General features: G+C 42.9%; 1 protein-coding gene and 1 long non-coding RNA gene across 7 annotated transcripts; one reads left to right on the top strand and one right to left on the bottom strand.

The window, feature by feature from the left end:
• The first annotated feature begins 465 nt into the window (after positions 1 to 465).
• Positions 466 to 4,255, top strand: LOC135294895 (uncharacterized). The gene is made up of 2 exons (XR_010356878.1): positions 466 to 696; positions 4,105 to 4,255. It is a non-coding gene; the product is annotated as an uncharacterized LOC135294895 (long non-coding RNA).
• On the bottom strand, positions 2,969 to 21,638 carry LRRC32 (leucine rich repeat containing 32). Of its 6 annotated transcripts, none has more exons than XM_064410817.1 (3): positions 21,166 to 21,638; positions 10,532 to 10,622; positions 2,969 to 5,670 (listed from the first exon to the last, which is right to left on the bottom strand). In XM_064410817.1, the coding sequence occupies exons 2-3, from the start codon at positions 10,616 to 10,618 to the stop codon at positions 3,730 to 3,732; spliced, it is 2,028 nt and encodes a 675-aa protein (XP_064266887.1). In that variant the 5' UTR covers positions 10,619 to 10,622; positions 21,166 to 21,638; the 3' UTR covers positions 2,969 to 3,729. The 6 variants fall into 6 exon arrangements, with proteins under 6 accessions (XP_064266887.1, XP_064266888.1, XP_064266889.1 ...); XM_064410818.1 differs by lacking the exon at positions 21,166 to 21,638 and adding an exon at positions 14,485 to 14,965 and having other exon boundaries at positions 9,203 to 10,622; XM_064410819.1 differs by lacking the exon at positions 21,166 to 21,638 and adding an exon at positions 14,485 to 14,963 and having other exon boundaries at positions 9,256 to 10,622.
• Between the last annotated feature and the right edge of the window lie 699 nt (positions 21,639 to 22,337).

Here is a 22,337-nt window from a genome sequence, read left to right as displayed (position 1 = left end):
AGAAAGGCAATGGAGCTGGGGAAGGGTCAGAAGCACCAGTCTGCTGAGGGAATGTCTGAGGGAGCTGGAGGGCTCAGCGTGAAGGAAAGGAGGCTCAGTGGGGATCTTCTTACTCTCTACAGCTTCCTGAAAGGATGGTGTAACCCCTGGGTGTTGGTCTCTCCTAGTAAGTACCAAACAACAGGAAAATAGAATAGTCTCAAGTTGTGCCAGGGTTTAGATTGGTTACCAGGAAAATTTCTTCACTGAAAGAACATTGAAAAATAATTGAAGGCATTGGAACAGGCTGCCCAGGGAAGTGATGACAATCATCTGTGGAGGGAGACAAAAGCCATGTGGATGTGGCACTTGAGGACATGGGTTAGTGGTGGCCTTAGTGGCTGGGGAAACTCTTGGTCTTTATGACCTATGGGATCTTTTCCAACTTAAATAATTCCATTATTCTAAGATACATAAATGCAAACATCACCATATGAGCTTGTGGTCAATTTACAATCTGTTCACCACCCAAGCCCTCACAACTCTCCACACCTCTTTGTGGAGCTCTTGTCAATGAAGCTGAAGAGAGGCTTGGCTCATTCCATGTCAGGGCTGTGGGTCTCCCAGACAAACTGACTCTCCAGCTCGTGGATGTAGAGACTGTATGGGAATTTAGATGTCTGTCAGGGGACTCAAATGTCCTAATCCTTCATGATGGTACTTTTTTTTTTTTTAGCCTCCCTCAATGACTTAAATACTGTAATCTGGGCTATAGAGTGAGACAGAACTAATCATTGGTGGTTCACACACCTCAGCCTTCCTTACGAAACAGGAGATGGAGGTTGTGGTGATTTTTCTTTCTTTTCTCCTATAACATAGTGTTCAGAGCACATATGACGCATCATGACTTAATGTCCTCCTCTAGGAAAGAACATTGTTTTAATTAGTATTTTGTTAAATATGGGAGCATGGTACTTCTGTTCAAGCTGTTCCCCTCCGCCTTCTGCAGTCCCAGCAGTCAGATCTTTGTGTGGAGAGAATAGTTCTGTCCTCCAGAGGTTACCTAAATCTCCTTTAAGGAGCACAACATTCTGCATACTGAGACAAAACTGCAGATAAATTGATAGGATCCATGTAGCACTCCCGCTGGCCTGGAAAGGGGGACAGCATTTAAAGAATAGAAAACACCCATGAGGAGAGGGGAGAGAACTAGACCAGCCATCTAGACAGGGAGTTATCGTGGCTGCTCCATTTCCAGCCACACTTCCTACAGAGCTTTATCCACAAGCCATGCTTTGGCAATATCTATCTACTTAGGAGAGGAAAGTTCAAAGTAAGAGTTCTGTTGGGGCTTACACACATATGAAAATGGTTTTGTGCTGTTTGTGGCACTTCTGAATATTCCAAGAATCAGAAATTCACAGGAAATTTCCACATCAAACATAGTCTTCTAGAGACTTCAGGCACCGGGTGGAAGAACTAGCAGCTAAACAAAGACTGTAAAGATTTATATTTTAGGTTTAAATATCTAGAGTATCAGTTAAAGCACCCAAATAATTTTCTGGATCTTCACCTCAGTGGGCATCATTCTTTCCAAACAGGAAAGGAGCTTGATTTAGGGGTGATGGGTCCATTTCAACAATTCCATTTCTTGCCCAATGCCTGTGGTGTAACACAGGGACACATTAAAGAAAACACAGGGTCTTGAATCACATATGATATGGGGTTCATATTCTGCATCTTTCCACCAATCAGCCCCATTGTCCTGGTGGGTTGGTGTCATGGTTTAATGAAGCAGAATATGAACCCAATCCCAGTGGAATCAGGACAGTAGGCATGATACAGCCCATAATTTTGCAACCAAAATTGACACCCTTATTCATTGCCTCTTCCTAAAGTCCTTGAAAAAAACATGATTGGTGGAAAGATGTGTAATGTCTTAGTGATGGCTACCTTTGATGGAGGCTCGGGTACTCTGTCATTTGGTCTTCTTGCAGGGAGAGCAGCTCACAGGAGAGGCAAAAGGTGGGGCTGTCATCTACATATCCCTATTTTGAATAATTTTGAACGATGCATTGTAGAGCTCCCCTTTTCCCTCTTTTCCCTCTCTTTGTAAATTCATTCATATTTTCTTCCCCTCACGCTTCTCATCTCATCCAGATTAAAAGAATTGGCTGAAGCATGTTCATATCACTACTTGGTTGCTTATGCTGCTAAGAGAAAAATCCAAATGAGCCATGCTGCACTTTACTTCTGAGACTTATTCCTCCAAAAACTATTTCTGCTCCCAGGGAAGTCGATGGAAGTCTAATTAGTCCCACACTAATAACAGGAACTTCCTTTTTGTACAGCAAAACAATCGCCGTGTTAAACTGTTAATTAAATGAGTTTGGCTCTGTCATCAGGTTATTAACTAATTCTAGTCACAGCAGCCAAGCTAACACTGGCTCTCACAGCAGGAGAAATAGCCTTGCCATGCTTGACACAAAAGCCATGAACTCAGTCTGTGGCAAATCAGCATCTTTGCTTGCTTTTGAGCTTCCAACTAATCCCTGGGATTGCTGCTTGTGCAAGCCTTCTACAAGATTAAGTGCTTGAGCCATTTGTTTCTGTAGATGTTAAATCAGGCCCTATTGCTGCTGATGGTTTGTTCAAATTCATAGGATCACAGAAATCACAAAATGGTTTGGTTTGGAAGGGACCTTAAAGACCATCTTGTTTCCAATCCCCTGCCCTGGGCAGGGACACCTTCTGCTAGACGAAATTGCTCCAAACCCCATCCAATCTGGCCTTGAGTACATCCAGGGATGGGGCAAACACAACTTTTCTGGGAAACCTGTCCCACATTCCTGCCTACATCTCCTTATTCTCCACTGGTTGTACTCTATAATATGAAGCAGCTGTCTCTGCTTCAGGACCAGAAGGTAAAGGTCTAAGGTGGAGTCCAAATACCATAGAAAAAATAGGAAAACATTTATTTTCATCTGTGGAGCATTCCAAGCTAGTGCTTTAATATATCCACTGCCTTGTGCTTTTTACAAAATTCAAATTTGTTTTTATTGTACAAAATTCCACAATGAAAACCACCTGCCAGTTTCATTCATAATTGCTTAAAAAATATAATTATACATCATTTTGTAGTGTGGTAGTTTTGACATTCACTGAATGAGGACCTACAGAACTTTTCTTGCAGCACATCCTTTAGACAATAATATATTTTGGGGGAAAGACAGTAGAAAGATCTGAATAATGGCCCAGGACTGGGGTCCCTTTGCATTATTTCACACTGGTACCTTCAAAACACATTTTTGCAGTCTAATCTCCTGTGGCCTTTAAAAATAGATATACTATTCCTCTGCATTGAAATGTAATCATATGCAGTGATTTTCCAACAGTTTTTCTTAGAAATATAAACATTTCAGTTCAATGTTAGCTGGTTGAAATTCATGCTCCAGGATTTTTTTTTTAAAAGCCTTCACCCCAGAGATGACTTTCTTCACATTAAACTCAGTTAAATATATATTGCACACAGCGGGAAATTTTCTCCTCTTTGAGTTAAACCATGGATCAGCAAAACATGGCAAATTCTCCTTCAAATCCCTGCAACCCGTACCAGTGGTGTAATTCAGGGACACTTCAAAAGCATTTAAAATCCACAGCTGAAAATCAAAGATGAGAATTTTACCCTTTATTTCTACACACTGTCAGTGTAGCACCTGATTTCTTCAGTTTCCAAGACATTTTGTGTTACTATGCTTTAAACTGATGGGCAAAGTTTTGCCTGCGGAAGCAAAAAAATGAACCTGCACCAATGATGATCACCAATAAAACCAACACAAATGTTAATATAATAAGGAAGTTGATTTTCTTCAGATCCTCTTTTTCACAGTCTTCTGGTCTAATGTTCTTGATGTGCATTTCCTCCTGGTACCCAAAATTCTGAGTGTGCTGGCACGTTAAATGCTCCACGTTGGGGATCTGGACATTTTTGTTCTGGATCATGGATGAAAGCCAGATGTTTCCACAGCAGTCGAGTGGGTTCCCAGTGAGATACAAGTTTTTAAGTGAATTTTCTAATGCTAAAATATTGCTGTTCTGTAATGTACTGAACCTGTTGTTCCGTAGGTCCAGAACCTCTAGTGAAGAGTCACTACCCCACTTAGGCAGCCAGTTCAGCTGATTTTCAGAGAGGTTTAAATGTTTAAGGTGACTAAAACAAGGCAAGTCAATATTTAAATTTATCAGGCTATTACCATATAAATACAAACATTCCAGAGACTTTTCCAGACCTGATAATGCTTTAAGCTCTATTTTCAGTCCAGGGTTCATGGAGAGGTCCAAGACAACCAGAGAAGTCTTGTAGAAGCTGTATGCTGGCAGGATGTTCAGCATGTTGTCAGCTAGGTACAAGTACTGAAGAGCAGGAGAATTGACAAATGATACACAACCACTTTGCTCTCCAGCAAGTCTTTGCTTAGCTAATCCTGAGTACATGCTGCAAAGGCTGATGTTATTGCTTTGTAGATTAAGCAGTCTAAGGCTTGGAAGATTTGAGAAGATGTCAAACTGCAGTGTTTGAAGATAGTTGTTTTGAACATAGAGCTCCTTCAAATTTGACAATGCACCAGCATCGAGGAGAAGGCTCTGCAAAGCATTGTAGCTCAAGTCAAGGACAGTTAAAGACATCAATGCACTGTCATAACTTACTGCAAATGACTGAAGACAGTTTTTACTGAGGTTAAGGGTGTGAAGGGACAACATTGATTCAAAGAACTCATCTGGAATGGATTTGATTTCATTATAACTTAAGTCTAAATATACAAGGTGGGATAAATAAAGAGAACTTCTGTTTCTACTTTGCTTCTGATCAAGAAGATGGAAAGAAGCATTTAGCCATTCATTTTTCACATAGTCCATTTTATTATGAGGGGTTTCAGCAGTGAGCTGGATTAAATTCTTTGATAAATTCAGAGTTACCAGCTTATTTACCTGAGGGAACACTGGAAAATGAAACAGTTTGTTTTCACTCAGATCCAAACACCTTAAGCTATATTCATCATCTGATTTTGTGGTGTGGAAGGTCTCAATGCTGTTCCTGCTGAGGTCAAGTATCTCCAGCTGCCTGAGGTTAAAATCAGAGATGCAAGTAATTGAATTCTTTGAGAGATTGAGTTTGGACAGGCTCACTAGATTCTCAAAAGCACCTTCTTCTATTTCCATGATGATGTTGCTCTGAAGATCTATCTCCACAAGATTGGGAGATCCCTGAAACATCTTTTGTGAAATCATTATAATACTGTTGTCTGCCAAGGAAAGATACTGCAGTGCTGGAGCTTCTTTAATGAAATACTCAGCCATCCCACTGTACAGACTGTTGTGGGACAAGTCCAGTACTTCCACCTTGGGTAAGAGTCCAATCCCCTCTGTGCCATTTTGAGCAAGCTCATATAAATGATTGTTGGCTAAATTTATTTCCAGCAAACTGTTCATGTGTGCGAAGACTCCAGGCGTGATGAAACTTATCTGGTTAGAGCTTAAATCCAGGCACTGAAGGGAAGTGTAAAATGATGATGACATTTCAGGAATGCTTTGAATCAGATTTCCTGACAGATCTATTTTGTTTACATTTGGATAGAGTTCGTGAGGGATTTGGTGGAGGTCTTTGTTGTGGCAAAATGCCTGAGAGTTTGCCTGCCAGAAAAAGAGAAAAGGAGTTGTCATATGACAAATGAAAAATGTAGTTGCATTAAATATAAGAAAAATAACATTCAGCATCCAGGCAGATGCTGTTTCTGAAACACTGATCACTTTTTCTGAGCATTCAGACAGCAAGAGCAACAATCCCAATTAGCTCCTTTGCAACTAACAGCACTCATTTAATTTTAAAGAGATTTCTAACTTGGAACATGTGATACTTACTAAAAGTTCTCCTTTTTGTACCTTTCTGCTAGACTCATTTGAACAGTCCCAAGCTTCTCTGCAATCAAGCACTCATTTTTGTGCTGATGTTTCATTTTCTCACTTTCATCACTGTATTACATTTTGCAGACTCTACTTGCGGTGTAAGCAGTACTTGGAAGAACTTCACTCTGTTGGCAACATGGGTTCCAGAGCAAGAAGGTATAAAAACCTATAAGGATCCTGTAGCACAAACCCCGTCTCTCCTTCATGGTCACATGTTCAAATATGCCTTCCCTTAGCCATGGCTTAGTTAAGTAAGGCAGCTTTAATCAAATAGGGTCATCCAACAACTGAGACACTTCTGACACCAATCTCCAAACTCATTCCACTTTTATCTTCCATGTTTATCCTTTTCCTAAGGCAACAGTTGCCTTCTACTTGCATGGAGAGCACGTCTTATGAAGCCACCCACACAAGACACTGTGACACAACACTGAAAACACAAATTATGTAAATTCAGTTTTTGAGAGGGAAAAAGATGGGATGTGCAGTTAGGATCAGGCCAATTCTCAGCAGAAGGGCAAACTTTATGTGCATGTTCATAAGGAAACATGAACACAACCATCCTTACATAACCATCAAGTTCTGTTTTGTTGTTAAGAAGAACATACAGCAGCAGGAGGAAATTGAATGTGAAAGGCTTAGGCAGCATTTCAATTACTGGAGAAAAAGTCTTGTTGTTAATGTATTTGGGTGTCTGAGGAAAGGGAATTTCTAGGAAGGGATAAAAGAGAAGGAAGGAAGGAAGGAAGGAAGGAAGGAAGGAAGGAAGGAAGGAAGGAAGGAAGGAAGGAAGGAAGGAAGGAAGGAAGGAAGGAAGGAAGGAAGGAAGGAAGGAAGGAAGGAAGGAAGGAAGGAAGGAAGGAAGGAAGGAAGGAAGGAAGGAAGGAAGGAAGGAAGGAAGGAAGGAAGGAAGGAAGGAAGGAAGGAAGGAAGGAAGGAAGGAAGGAAGGAAGGAAGGAAGGAAGGAAGGAAGGAAGGAAGGAAGGAAGGAAGGAAGGAAGGAAGGAAGGAAGGAAGGAAGGAAGGAAGGAAGGAAGGAAGGAAGGAAGGAAGGAAGGAAGGAAGGAAGGAAGGAAGGAAGGAAGGAAGGAAGGAAGGAAGGAAGGAAGGAAGGAAGGAAGGAAGGAAGGAAGGAAGGAAGGAAGGAAGGAAGGAAGGAAGGAAGGAAGGAAGGAAGGTCTGTTGAATCTTCTATGGAGAAGCAAAATCCAGGTACAATGACATGACATGAAGCTTTTCAGAAATCAAGCAAATATTAAAAGTCAAAGGTATTAAATCCCATCTGTTTTATATGAACTTTGAGGTGAATGAAGTGGCAGATCTGTTTAGCAGAAGTGGGGCACTAATCAGCATTTTGTAAATCTCTTTTGCATCATCTTAGTTCTGGAGACCACACAAGAATGTGCCAGAGAAGTACAAGTGCTCATTCAAAATCTAGATAGACACAAGCTGCTCCCATGACTCATTTTTCCCAATGATCCCAAGTAATTTGGCTATTAAAACTTAAACTCCTTCTTCTTTTCCCTCCAACTCACTCATATCTTCCTCAGCTTAAAAAAAAAAAATTAAAAAAGAAGGAAATTTTCTGACTTCTCCCTGAAAATATTTCCTGCAAAGTCACTGTACAATTCCTAACTTTGAGTTAAATTATGCCCAGAGTGGGCCTTACTTCCTAGGCACAAATAGCAGGGGAGGAAACCTCTTCTTACTCATTTGTGGAAGAGGAAGAAGCCAGGAGGATACAAAAATCCGGACTGAAAAAGCAGAAACTGCTTTGCATCCTAAGGCAGATGCCAGGTTTTTTCTCACACTTTCAACCAGATCCCAGCAAGTGCTGAGCACCCTCCATTCCCCCTGGGCAGCTACAATCTTACCAAAGTCCTGATGCAACTCCTGTCAATGCCAACAACCTGCTTTTCATGGAAGTTGATGGGGGAGACGTCAGCCACTGTTCACCATGTATCTTGCATGATTTGTTTTTTAATCTGCATCCATGGAACCATCCCAGTTATAAAAGGGACTAATAAAATCTACACCTCACACTGTCTGCCATTTGTTCCTATAATGTTTCCCCTCTCATTTTTCTTCTTAAGCTCTCCTTCCTTTTCACTGACTATTTTGATCCTCACTAAATTTCCTATCTTGTCTCCTTTGCTCCATATTTTCTCCCCCAAGGCTCAAACTGCATGAACTTCATTGTCATCAGCAGTAGGAAAAAAAAGATGAAGCATGTCTCTTTGAGATGGAGCAAACAGCATCTGTTTGGTTTATCTCCTCGCCTCTCACCCCTTAGTCCAATGGGTTGGTAGCCTGAGACTGGAAAACAGACTTTTGTCAATCTCATGTTCTGACTTCCATCACCTCTGCCAGTGCTGCCTGCAGTTTGTTTCAAGTCCATTGTCAAGAAGTACTGGAGGGTGAGGACCACTTGGTCCAATTAAGATGCTGGCAAAATAAAAAATAAAAAATTACCCAACAGTTCAAAAGCTGGGCATCATTTGGTTTCTGACTCCAGTTCTTCACTGCTCAGCACTGGATGGAAGTTGTCAGCCACCTCAATAAGAGCCTGACAAAAAAGAGTTGGACTCAAGCCTACCCTTGAGTTCTCCTTTATCAATTCATAAACATTTGAACCAAGAATCTGGGCTGGAGTCATTGGCAACTGACCTCTACTTGTATGGTGTCCCTGACCATTCTTAGAAGAGCTGCTCAGGCAAAGGCTTAGCTACACAAACAAACCTTAGCATTTGCCCAGGTACCACACATCAGCTGACTTATGACATCTGGTTATGCAGCTGTCCTTGCATCACCTCAAAGCAAGGTAAAATAGAATTTTCTAAAATCCCTTCCCTCCTATGAATTATTTGAAATCTCCTCCTTTGCCAATTAACAGGAATTAGCAAAATCATCTTTCTTTGGGAGGTAAAATATGATACAGCTGAAGCTTTCCCTATCCTTAGAAAATAATGTGAGTTAGGAAGAACGTCCTGACATTTGATCTGCTCCTTACTGTCTCACAAACTGATAGATGTGCTGTAACTGGTATAATCAGTGCAGTTCACCCCATGCCAGGGGTCTGGTAGGGACTGCTTAGTTCCTAAAACCTCTTGTAGGAGAGTTTAGTTCAGCAATAGAACCATCAGTGGTGACTCAGAACATGGCACAGGTTTCTAACTCATGCCTCTTCTGTGAGATTTGAGATTAAAGTTTCCATTTCTGAGCCTTTGCTATTCTAAAAGTGTCACCACAGGGAAAGTACCATATAAAACAGTGATGCTGTGATGCAATGCAGGACTGTCAGTGACAGCTAACCAGCTAATCCAGTAGCTCCTTCTTTCTTTGAGCTGTGTTTAGATCCACACCAAATGCCAGTGAAGGACGGCAATCAGTATGGACATTAGCAACGCTGAGCTGTTGATTTACATCAGATGAGCATCCTGGCCCCTGACAGCAGTGTGTTCTCTGTCAGGGCTCATTTTATCCCAGAGTAGTTGTGTTGTTGGCTTGATGAGAGCAGTTTACAGTGGAGTAGTGCAAGCAAGCATGTGTTTACTTCTCAGCAATCAGCCTGGTCTGTGACCCATCAAGAAAGGGGATGAAACTGCTGGGATTATTGCGTGGCTCATCCAGCCTTCGTGTGACTATGACATGGGACCCAGCTGTCCTGTTTACAGAGGCTGCATCAGTGTTCCCTCTCCAGCCAAGGAGCTGAGCTACCCAGTCACCTTCCCAAGATCTTTTTATATATACACTAGGTCTTAATTTCTCTGGAATTCAGGAAGTGCAGCAATATGGCAGGGTGGGCAGGAATGGAATGAGTCCCACAAGGGAGATGTGTACAGCTAGCAAATTATTTTTTTCCTATTTTGGAAATTCTTGAGGATTTGTGCTGAACAGCTTCAATGTTCAAGGGGGGAAAATAAAGTATTTTTAAACATCCTGGTACAGTCAGAAGCACTTGGAGAGGGAAGGGAGAAAGTTCAGTTGCAAATAACATTTATAATATTGTACCAGGTGCTTGCAAAAATTCAAGAGCAGATTTTGTACTGGAGCAGGAGTCCTTGTCATTTCTCTTCGCTCCAGCAGAAGCCAGGTACAACTTCCCTGGCAGAAATGCTGTGTCAGGGCAGAGGAAGTCAGTCTATTTGTTATTACAAAAGAGCTGGTATAGAAGTATTCAACAGAAGATGTTTTAATGAAAGTACAAAGAACAACTGATATAAAGAAGTTTATTTGAAGTCTAAGTTCTTTCTCTGTCTTAGCCACAGAAACCCTGTACAATCTTAGGGACATCAAGTCAAATTTCTTTTAACCAGCTCCTCCTTAGGAAAAAAGCTGAGATAATGACCCTTATTTGCCCACCCCTCTCCCCCTCCCCTTAGTGTGCTGTGACTACAACAAGGACACAGCCTGATGACAGACTGCTAAGCATCCCCTAAACCTGCAAATCCCACCTCTGCCATCTCAGGAAGCCTGGTCCTGGGGTTTTCCCTTCTCAGAGGCTGTAGCTGTTTGTGCAGTGCCTGTAACAAGGGAGTCCCAACCTCACTCAGGATCTCAAGGGACCTAAGTAGAGAGACAGCCTTACCATTTCACAGGCTGTCCCCTCGGGGAGTTGGTAGTTAGAGGTTTCTTTGTTCACCACTGCCAGGAAGAAGATGATGTACAGTTTCATGGCTCTGTGGGTAAAAATAATTAGTTAGATTTCATATGGGACACAGTGGTCAACACATGCAAAAGCTGGCACCAGGTCATCATCTAACATGGAGAAAGACACCAGCAGGGCAATAAATTAAGCCATCTCTGAGGACTTGAAAGGAAGGTCCAAGGCATTTAATGGGTTTTCCCCAGTGTGATTTCAGCTGCTGCCTAAATGATATCCAGGACACTCAACAAAGTCCAGATGCTCAAGGTGGGCAGGGTGTCCAGCATCATGGAGAAAGAAAACTAGTGAAGAGGGAATTATCTTCACACACCCCACAGACACAGCACCGCCGCTTTTAACTGGGCTTTAGTTTTGGGTGCCATGTCCTGAGCAAAGCCAATAGGTGCTGCTCAGTAACAACCAGAAGTGGCAACAGTTGTCATTTCCATCCACAACATTGTGTACTCCTCTTATCCCAGAGCGTCAAAGAGCTTTTACTTGTGTATCTTTGTTGAGTTAATGCCAACAGCTTAAGGAGTTATCCTAGGTTACAATATAAAGATGCATTCCATTCCCATCCTCAAGAGCTGCTGAAACCAGGAGAGGCATTGTTTTTCCTTATCTCCTGTTAATGGGCCCATCAATGTCTTGCCTCATGACTCAGAGACAAATCCCTGCAGGAGCCATTTCTGTTTAATGGACCCAGCACATGACTCAGACAATAATATCAGCCCATTGTGAGATGCTCTCCCCAGGGGGGAGGAGCTAAGCATCACCACCTGGATATAATCTGAGGTTTGGGACAGAACCAGCTGCCCTTACCCACTGGTTTCCAGATGACAAGAGCTACCAGATGGTTTCTACAGGATCACCACTTCAACAAGACCTTTTCATCTGGACTGCTACCACCACCCTAACTAGCAGGGTGTCAGGTTGTATTCTGACTCTGTCAGTGGTTTTTCTTTTGTATTATTGCATGTATTTTGGTGGGTTTTTTCCCTTTTCCTAATAAATTGTATTTCTGAATTGGAGTCTCTTACTGGTTTTGCTTTCAAACCGAAACAGGAGTGGACTGAGATTTTTCATTTTACATGCTCCAGGTATGGTCAGGCTTATAAATACATTTGACAGGAGATCATAGAACCATATGTTCCACCAAATCACAGAATATGTAAAATTGGAAGGAACCCACAAAAATAATTGGGTTCAATCCCTGGTCCTGTACAGCACCATCCCCAGGAGTCACACCCTGTGTCTGAGTGTTGTCCAAATGCTTCTTGAACTCTCTTAGGCTTGGGTTGGAAGAGACCTTTAAAAGCCATCTGGTGCAATTCCCCTGCCATGGACAAGGACAAATTGTCAGCCTTACAAAGAGACAGGTATAAAACATAATGGATTTGTGTGAAACAGAGAATTCATAAGAGTGTAACTGTTTGGAAAGCACTCCATAAAAGAGCATAGAACTGAAAAAGAAGCAAACACCTCTGGGAGGCCTGTCACTGGACAATGGGGAAAAACAGAACCAAAGCCGAAGGCAAGTATTCCTGATTCAAACAGCTCCAAATGCAACCCCAATCCCATGCACAAACCACTGGCATCAACGTACTCTGTGGCTTCCACCCACAGAGCATTGAATAGCTGGAAACAAAAGAGATGGGATCATTCTCAGCTTATGGAGATCCCTCTGTTTAATCACTTGGATGGATGCAGCTGATGGCCCCGTACAGCACTGACAGTCACTGAGCAGCAATGCCAACAAGTTCCTGATGAGAATATGCCCATTTCTACCCTTCCAAACCAGAGAACATAGCTGTGTACTAGGAATAGAGAAACTGGGAAGGACTAGACCACAGCTGCTCTGTGTACAGTTTGTGTATTCCCTCCATTTCAAAAGAAAACCCCAGTGATGGATGATGACCTGTGACCCCAAGGTGAAAGAGCAAGTCTCAGTAATGGGATTACAAGTGTGTTCCTCCCTGTTAAAACCAAACTAAGGATGTTAATTCTCTACCATTGAATCAATGTTTGCAAAATATGCTGAAATCATCTGATGGAAAGAGGAATTGCCAATATCACCATCTATAATGTTTTATTGACCCTTTCTGTTCTTCATTCCCCATGCCTGGAGCAGCAGGAACCTCCTTTAAGGAGGAGAAATCCATTTTTATCATTTGAGTATTAGTTTGCTGAGGTGGTGATAGAAGGTGAACATACCAATGATTACAAGGCTTTTCTCCAAGCCCTCAAAGGGAAATCCTTTCTGTTCAGACAAAACTAATTAAGCTGAGGATATTAGCCACAACAGGGCATCACCCTGAGGAACATTATGTGGCCCATGTGCTCTGCAATGTCTTCCCCTTGTCACACTATCAGGGCAAAAAAAGTCTCTTTGCTTCTTAAATAATAAACCTGACACAATCCGGAGGCTTAACACACTTTATAACTTGGGAAATTGATGTATTTGAAAACAACAACAAAAAAAAATTTATGTAATGGTTTGCTCTGCAAGACAAATCTGTAACAAGCAAGGAAGCTGTTCCCCAAGGTGTTTCTAAAGTGGCTGTCACATACTGAAGGTCATCAAAGATGTGGTGGCCTCTTCCAGCATAAGGCAACATAGACTCTGTCCTCACAGAACCATTTAGTTTGGAAAAGCCCTCTAAGACCATCAGCTCCAACTGTTCTCCGAGCACTGCCAAGGCCATCACTATCCCATGTTCCCAAGTGCCACATCCACACATCTGTTAAATCCCTACAGGGATGGCGCCTCCACCACTGCCCTGGGCAGCCTGTGCCAGTGCTTAACAACCATTGTGGTGAAAAAGTTTTTCCTAATATGCAAACTGAACCTCCCCTGGCACAACCTGAAACTACTTCCTCTTGACCTGTCATGGTACAGCCCAACCTCCTTGCTCAAGGAGATTCCCTTCCTAGGGTAGCTTTCAGTTCAGCTGTCCAGTGGAGGAGCTTTTCCTGCATAGCTTTTCTCTGAACAACCTTTAGATCCTTCTCAGCAACCTCTAGTGGGACACATCAGTGCATCCCCCTCTTTTCTACCCTCTGGGCAGGTCTCAGCATCCCCCCACACTCTCCCAGTGCCAAGCTCACGTTTACAGTACCCCCATTCTCTTGGTGTGCAAGAGGATGTCTACTGACACTAAACCCTGCCTGTTGGCATTGATCTCTCCATACACAGCTTACAAAAACAGTTTGGGAGCAGAAGTAGCAACCACTCAACTTAAAGGAGATTTTATCGCTTTGATGCTTTCCCAGAGTAGAAGTAGCTTCATCATCAGTGCCAGTTTGTTCCCACCGGAAGCTGTGACAGAAACCCCAGCATAACTCAGAGGGTTGAGCTCTGAACCCTATTTAAATCCACAGCTTTCCATTACAGCACTTCAAAATCATGCACTGTCAACCCCAGCTGAAAAATGCAGGTAATTTAAGTCAACATCATCCCCAAGGAGTATTAATAAGTCAGTCAAATAATTCTAGAAAAATGCCCACTTAAAAAGTAGGAAAGGCAGAGAAGGCAGAGAAGACCAGTAATTTGCCCCAATACACATTTCACACTATGAAATAATAACAATTTCTTCCCTGTTTCTACTTCACAACAATGTTTGCCTCCATCTCTATCACAATATTAATCCTGAAACTACTTCACAGACATTGTTTGCAGCTAATAAAAGCAGCACTTTCCAGATTTCCCCCAAATGTAATTTTTGTTATTGCTTAGACAATTAACGGAGATGCTCTCCTGTGCCAAGGAAAGTTAAATACAAGAGAACACACAGAACAAAAATCACACTCCCCAGGGTCTGATCCTTTTCCACACAAGACTCTTTCCTGTTAAGTTAGAGCCTTCAGGTGTAAAAGAGTGACTAATTCACATTTACCTTGTTTCAAGGGTTTCTTGCATCCCCAAACACTGCTTTTCATCTCTTTAAAAAGCATGTCCAGCTCTTCAAAATCAATTCAGTCCTGGTACCGATGCAATTATTCTTCAGACTCATGTTCACCCATTCAGGACACCTAGAGGTTCACTCATAACTTCAGAATGAAGGCATTTTCAAGGAAATAACCTTATTTGGGACAGTGTCTGCTTTAAATTATGTTGCTTGTCTTCCTCTCCACTCCTCCCCGGGCTCTTGCTGGGTCCCAGCCACCGCTGTGCTCTGGACGGAGTCAGCTACTGTGTGACATCCTGCAGCCCTTCCTTGGGGCAGGCATTGAGAGACAGGGGGATTTTTGCCAGAGGAGCTGTCAGGATCAGGCTGTGGGTTTTCTCCAGAGGATAAGTAACTTATTGGCGATGCCATTGTTTGGCTGTGTGCGTGGGGCATGACAGTGTGTTTATTTTGGGTGTGTCTGCCAGTTACATTCCTGGAGGGTTGTAGCCTCCTGCACCTAAATCTCTCTCTGCATCTTTAAGGAAACAGGGCTTGCGGATTAAATGTTTAAAATTCATGGCTGATAATTATAAATGCCAAAATCTGGAAACCTGTTACGGAAGAAACATTTTTTCTTTTTGCAGTCATCCTACTAATGAGAGTGTGATTGCAGTCTGCTGGCAGGAGGGGGTCCATTGCTAGCTACAACACCCTTGATGGATTTTCATGGCATGAGGCAGGAATTAGGGCTAAAGGCCTCCATAAAGGCATTTTCAGATGAGCTGCTGAATTTTTGGCTATAAGCAGACAGTGCTGAATATACTAGATCCAGTGGGAAGAATTCCCACTGTAAAGGGGTGCTTTTGTCATGCAGAAGATGATTTCAAATTGCCCAAGTTCAGCTTTTTATTTATTATTTTGTGCTGCCCTCTAGAGCTGGAGCAGCTGGTTTCCTCATTTCCTTTTGCTAATTAAGTCCTGCTTCAGGAAAATCCACCTCTACACAGATTTCCCTGCTGTTTTCTCCCAGAGACACAAGCCTGAACTGCCACAACACAGTTTTCCCATGGCTGAAATACTACACCAAACAGCTGGGCTCTTAGTTTGCTTGGTAATGTACCCTGAAATGAGAGGTATAAATCACAGATTTATAGAATCTCAGAATGGTTTGGATTGGAAAGGACCTTAGAAGTTCATCTAGTTCCAGCCCCCCTGCCATAGGCAGGGACACCTTTCACTGGACCATGTTGCATGTCTAGCAATAAAAATACTATGACAAGGCAACAGGGGAGGGCATGATTAGGCGCAATGGATAGAAAAATACTCGTTAAACTCTCAGGAGAACTGTCCACCAGTGAGATTATCACAATTTCAGAAGAGTTTCCCCTGACTGGGCTCTCATCACATTAGTTTTGATCACCTTCCCCCAAGCATGTCATGTCTTGAGCTTCACTTTGCAGTGCTCTTTTTCACTTCATCCCTTCGGCACGCTCCCTGGGTAAAGCTATCCATCTGCAATCCCCGTGGGGTAAGCAGGAAACTCATGTTGAAACTGGGGACCACTGTGCTATTCAGAGATTTAAATGCCTTTTGGATGCTCTGGGTTTAGAGCTTGTCAGCAGTGTGTAATAGGCACTCAAAAAGCACAGATGCCTTGCAAGGCAAACCTCAAATATTTGAGGTCTCCAAGGAAAAGAAATACTTTTTTTTTTTAGTACTATATTTTGATCTGATTTTAAGTACAAACATCATGCCTCTAATTAAGAGCAGCAAGTGGCCAGGATGATAGCAGCTTACAATTTTTCTACACCTGGATGTTCAGAGAACTTTAGGAAGTTTGGATTTACAGGGATAAAAATAGCAGAAATTTTGTGCTTTTCAAAAAGCCAGCTCGGCTTCTCAAGCTGTTTTATTGCGTAACCAGGTAGCTGTGCCAGCTGAACTGTAAAGAAGAGCCTGGACAGAAACAAATGCCAAAGCAGGAGGGAAGGGCATGCACTGATTCTACTGCTCAGGGCTTTGCTTCAGTAAAACCACACTTTCATAGGACACCAGCTGCAGTGGGAAAGATCCGTACTGTTCTTGCCATCTTTGTCCTTTCCCAAAGGGGATCTGGCAGTGAACAGTTTCAAAGACTCCAAAGCATTTGGCTGATCTCCCAAATGTTTGGCTTTGGGCTACCCAGCAGTTTACACTTTAAAGTGTGTTGAAGCATTAGCCCATGGTAGGGGCTTGGTAAGACAGGGCAAGTGTCACCTGCCTCAGTCAGAGACTGGTCATAGAATCAGAGAATGGCCCAGTTTGAAAGGAACCTTGTCCAACCCCCCTGCCACGTGCAGGGACACATTCCATTAGACCCCATTGCTCAAAGCCCCAGTCATTATCATCTCCATCACACAGATTGGAGAATCAAGCTTTTTTGCCTACAAAATAGCAAGGGCTGTCCCATCCTAACAATGCCAAAGGGTATGCTGGTTTTGCATCACAGAAGTGATTTTCTAAGAGAAGCTGCTAGCAGTTTCCTCCCTGTGTGACAAAAAAACCAATCAGTAATTCACTTTGAGAACTGACAATCTGTTAAACCACTGAGAAAACTGATACACCTCTGTGAGCTCCCATGCTAAAACCAAAAAATCTGGGGAATTCTGCCTTTTATTTTCTGGCTTGTGAGCAAGTAACTAATCTGGCCCAGCCCCCTGTCTCATCTGGGCCAGGTCGGCATGGGCGGGCTCTGCTGTGGGGCTGGGCCCCATTGGCGGGCAGGCAGGGGAGGGGAGGCTGCGGGGCCAGAGCTGGGCTGTGCCACAGCTGCTAACATGGCTGCTGACACGGCCGCTAACGTGGCTGCTAACATGGCTGCTGACATGGCCGCTAACGTGGCTGCTAACATGGCTGCTGACATGGCCGCTAACGTGGCTGCTAACATGGCTGCTGACATGGCCGCTAACGTGGCTGCTAACATGGCTGCTAACATGGCTGCTGACATGGCCGCTAACGTGGCTGCTAACATGGCTGCTGACACAGCTGCTAACATGGCTGCTGACATGGCCGCCAACGTGGCTGCTGACATCGGGCTGCTGACACAGCTGCTGACATTGGGCCGCTACAAAGCCCTGCCCGCCGCTGAGCCAGGGTCCGCCAGGCCCCAGGAGCAGAGCAAGATTCTGCCGCCATTGGGGTTCGCCCACCGCCACCAGGCAGGGGGAGGAGAAGCCATGGCCCCCTCGCCAGCGCGCTGGCTGCTGAGCTCTGGCCTGGCTGCTGAGATCCCAGGCACTGCCCCAGCCCAGCCGCAGTCCACACAGCTCCCGCCACGAGCTACCGAGCCCGGCCGGAGTCACCAACCATCTGCGGGCCCTGGGCAAAATATCAACTCTTTCAGTGCTTCAGTCCTCCCTCGAGTGAGAGAAAAGGACAAAGTGCAGACACGTAGAAAAGCAACATAAAGACACCAAGGTCAGTGATGAAGAAGTCAAGTCCCAGATGGGAGGGATGAGGAGATGCCTTAATCTTAGGACTGAAATCCTCTTATAAAGCTATAGAGAAAAATGTAATTGATCCAACAAACTTTTTTTTCTTTATAACACATTGAAGAATTATGGGGGAGGGATGAATTGTTCAAACCTGTGTTAAAGCAGGCAAATGTTGAAATAGCTGTGAATTTAATAAAAAGCTTGAGAGAGAAGAGTGATGAAGACCCTATGCCCCCAGGGAGAGAAGAAAAAGACCTCTGTTCTCCGAGATGAAGATGATCTGGGAAATAAATAAAGAAAACCTTTGCTTTTGAATAGCTCATCCTTAAAATAGTATCCCATAATTTGACATGGCCCATAAACACAGCTGTGGGGAAATCTGTGAAAAATGGGAGGGACTCCACAATTCCAGGTTTAATTTTTCTGAGTGGCTGCTATTCATGAAAATTAGAAGCCACAAGATACCTGTTTTCTTGTCGAAAAGTCTGCATTAATTTGCTAGAGGGACTCCTCTCTCTAAGTAAACTGAAGAAAAGCTATACTAGAAGTGATAAACTGACTTATTTCTGTGTGTTGTGAGTGAGAAATAAAAGGTTGTAGGGGGAGGAGAAGTGTTCTAAAAGTTTTATTTTGATTCTTTTTTTTTTTTAGTTACTGTTAATAAAGTTTTCTTTATATCCTTTTAAGTTTTGAGCCTACTTTGCCTTCCTCTTAATCCTATCTCACAGCAGGAAATGAGTAAGTATATTCTAGTGAGTGCACTGGAGTTTGGCCAGCACTGAAACCCACCACAAAGGGTTTGCACCTGCAAACCCTGTGAAATCCTTATTTTCCAGTGGTGTCTCAGCAGTCACTTCCTATTCAGTTTCTGTCAATGTCAGTTGAATTTCATCCTTTGTCACCCAAAGTGAGGGTCACCTTATCAGACCTCTCCTCCAAACCCTTTCCCCACCATGGCCCAGAGCAAGAAGAAAAAGCAAATCCTAGATGCTGGCTCTCACCAGTCAGTCTGTGAACTGCTGCAGGCTCCCAAGGGTTTCAGAGGAACAAGAAAATGTCTTGACGATTTTGTGTCTTGAGTCTCCAGATCTTTTGGAGTGTGTCCATTCATAATGCTGCTGCTTTCTAAGGCACTGCTTTTCTTTGAGCCCTGTGTTAAGCTCTATGAATCAAACTCTCTAGAGAAGTCAATAAAACAAGTTCCTGCCTTAGAAAGTAGGTCTGAACTGCAAACGCAGGAGTGGGACAAGTCTTGCTCCTTTTTGGCTGGAATAGCTCCCTGGTCATTCATCCCACAGGGGAGATGGAGACAACACTAATATTAACCCTATTAAAAAGAATATCCAGTGCTATTCTGAGCCACAGACTTTGAGAAGGAGGCACAGCTCCAGCTCCTGACACTCTACAACTCCAGAATCTCCAGAAGCTGATTCTCCTCATTTATTTTGTTCCTTCAATCTACACTGTGCTTGGCATCTCACAGGCAGATGCAGCCCCTAGTCTTCCTGGTGTCAAGTCCACAGATCAAAACAGAGACTCCTCCATCTCTTGTAAAGCCAAGAAGGCTTTTCTCCTGTCTTTTGAAGCTGCTGCCTTCCTTCCTTCTATTTCTGCCCTCTCGTCATGTACATCTTTATCAGATGTTCAGCCAACAGCATTTCCCCACCAAAAATTAACATTTCCAATTACTGAGGGTTTAGTCAGAGCCCCTATTTTATTCACCCTTTTTCCTCCTACTCTCTTCAGGAAAGAAAATGTAAATGAAGAAGAACTGAATGAAACTCACAAGCTTGGAGAATTTGTGAGTGATGGGCAGAGGGACAGAGGGAGATGGGAAAATGAAAACTCTTATATCAGCAAAAAATGACATGCACTGGCATTTGCAGATTAAACTATCTAAGCATGAAATACTCTCCCTGGAGAACAAAATTCAGATTCAGGAACCAAACCAGAATGTTTTCTTACCAGTTTATAAAATACGCCTTTAATTCAGCAATATTATTTTTATAGACAGTGAGGTCAGTATTCGGGAAAAGGTGTACTGATTTTACAAAGTCCAGTAGGAAACAAAATGAGGTGAGGAAAATTATTTCTGATAGATTTGATTTACATAATACTGATATCCATGCTTGAATCCACCCATCACTGTGTTAGTAAAAGGCCAAGCACTGATACAGTCACTAAGATGTAACCATCTGCTTAAAAAAGAGATGACAGGTTGTAAATTTTTGTTCTTGAAAACTAGAGTATTTCAGCATTTTAGAGTAATATGTTTATTTTAAAGTATAAATTAATACATCTTAGTAAAAACCCAAATTATCACTGTTGTGCAAAGCCAAATTATTGCTTCTGTTTAAGGGAAGCATATTTGTCTTTTATCAAAAATACTTTTATCCAAATTACAACTGGGCTTAGCCTTAGAAAATTTATTGTGATTTTTATGTAAACTATGATTTTCTAAAACTTTACTACTTCCAAATATCATTCCTTCTCATGATAACAGTCCAGATCCAGCAAAGCTGTGTCAGTAAATCATCGTTCACCCAAAGGTGACATTCTAGATGTCAGGATCTTAAGAGCAGCAAAATAACACTGCCATCTCACACCTCGTGCTCCAACTGGCAGAGCTCAATGACAGCTCTGACAGGAAGAAGAGCAGACCAGCCAAACAGCATTTTGCCTATTTTACCCAGGCACTGTGTGATTTGCCCAAGGCTATATTAGGATTCAGTGTTGGAGAGCTGGTTGAGTGGCATTTAATTAGTGTACAATGCTGATCTCTGCAGCACTCCTAGTTCAGAAGGCTACAATGCAGTAGTGCCATAAATAGACTGAAGTCCTGCGAAGAAAGAAAAAAAAAATCATCTCCCCATTTTCTATTCCTGCAAACTTGAAGAATAACAACAAATACTGTGTATGACAACTGTACTGTTATAAACTAACTGGTACCTCCTTAATATAAACTATCTAACTCACATAGTGCAAGTCCCTGATGGATTAAATATAAAACTGGGTGGATAGAGCCATCTACACAGTGTGCTTAGCCAGCTCCTCAGCCTATTCATAAACACAGAACATTTTATTTATACAGTACCTTCCTCATCTGTGTTAGTTTCAAAGGCTGCAGCTCAAAGTCACCAGAGCCCTCAGCTCTCCCACAGCTGAAAGTGCAACTTTCCAGCAGGCTCCCAGGTTCACACACATCTCCACATACCTGCTCTGTGGCTGGAGGAGGAGAAGGTTTCGTCTCTGCTCGCAGCTTTTTTTTCCCCCGACTCTCCCAGCAGCCTTTCCAGCTCAAGCCAAGGAAGAGTTTCCTTGGGGAAGTCATACCTCTGTTGCATGCCAGCTGACTAAAACTCTGCAAGCGCTGAGAGAAGTTTGAAGTCACAGGGAAAAAAAAAATACTCCCCATAGACTAGTCCTTGAATTCATTCCTTTGCAGTCATAATCTCTTCTATATTTCCAGGCTCCCCAGACAACGTAAAAGCATACATCCGTAATGCTTTTAAGATATGTGTGTCCTCTGCGCTTCTCTTTATTCTCCATTTTGTTCATTCAGCCTTGATTTATTTCCTGCAGTTTCTCAGCTGGTAATTACGCTCCTCTCGTATTGACACATGAAACAGTCTGTGAATACCACAAAAAAATCCCCTCCACAGGCTTTGGGACACGTGCTTGTCTCTGAAGTCATCCATGCCAGTCCCACAGCTGTCAGCCTGGAGATTCTCAGGGGTTGGGGGAAATCAGGGGCACTGAGCTAGCTGCAAACCTTACATTTTAAGTCCATGCAGGATGGGGTGTGTAGGAAAAGGGTACATGGGAGTAGGGTGAGCACATCATGTCTGGTGTCCCAACAGGTCATTTGTATCTTCATGGCACAGCAGTGGGATGGCCAAACACAGCCTTGGGGGAAAGGATAAATTCAATTTAATGCTTGAATGGGTAATAACATGAATACCTTCTAATACCTTCTAAGAAGGGCTGTGGGATGAATTTTTATTTCTTTATTTTGGGCGTTGTTATAGACATGTAATGTAATAGTTGGCTCTCATAATTAAGAGGTAGATACTATGAGTATGTTAAAATGCATAGTGATGTTATTGTAATATGTCCCCCACAGTCCTCTTTCCCCTCCCCCTTGTAACAACCCTCGGTAGTCAGGGCATTTGGAGAGGGCTGGGTTATTACCAAGAGGTGCAGAGTAACAACACCCGACCTCCAATCAAGATGTAAGAAGGTAATCTCCACCAATGGATGGCAGAGAAGGAGTTGACTGACAAAGCTTTGGGAGGGGCTAAGGGTATAAAAGGCACAGCATCCATTTTGTACAGGAGCACATGGCTGATAGTCGCGTGGACTCCAATTTTTCTTTATTCAGTCCTT

Source organism: Passer domesticus, chromosome 2, assembly GCF_036417665.1.
Source record: "Passer domesticus isolate bPasDom1 chromosome 2, bPasDom1.hap1, whole genome shotgun sequence".
NCBI classification, from domain to species: domain Eukaryota; kingdom Metazoa; phylum Chordata; class Aves; order Passeriformes; family Passeridae; genus Passer; species Passer domesticus.
The sequence above is the reverse complement of the archived record's forward strand: the minus strand, read 5'-3'. Positions and strand labels throughout refer to the sequence as shown.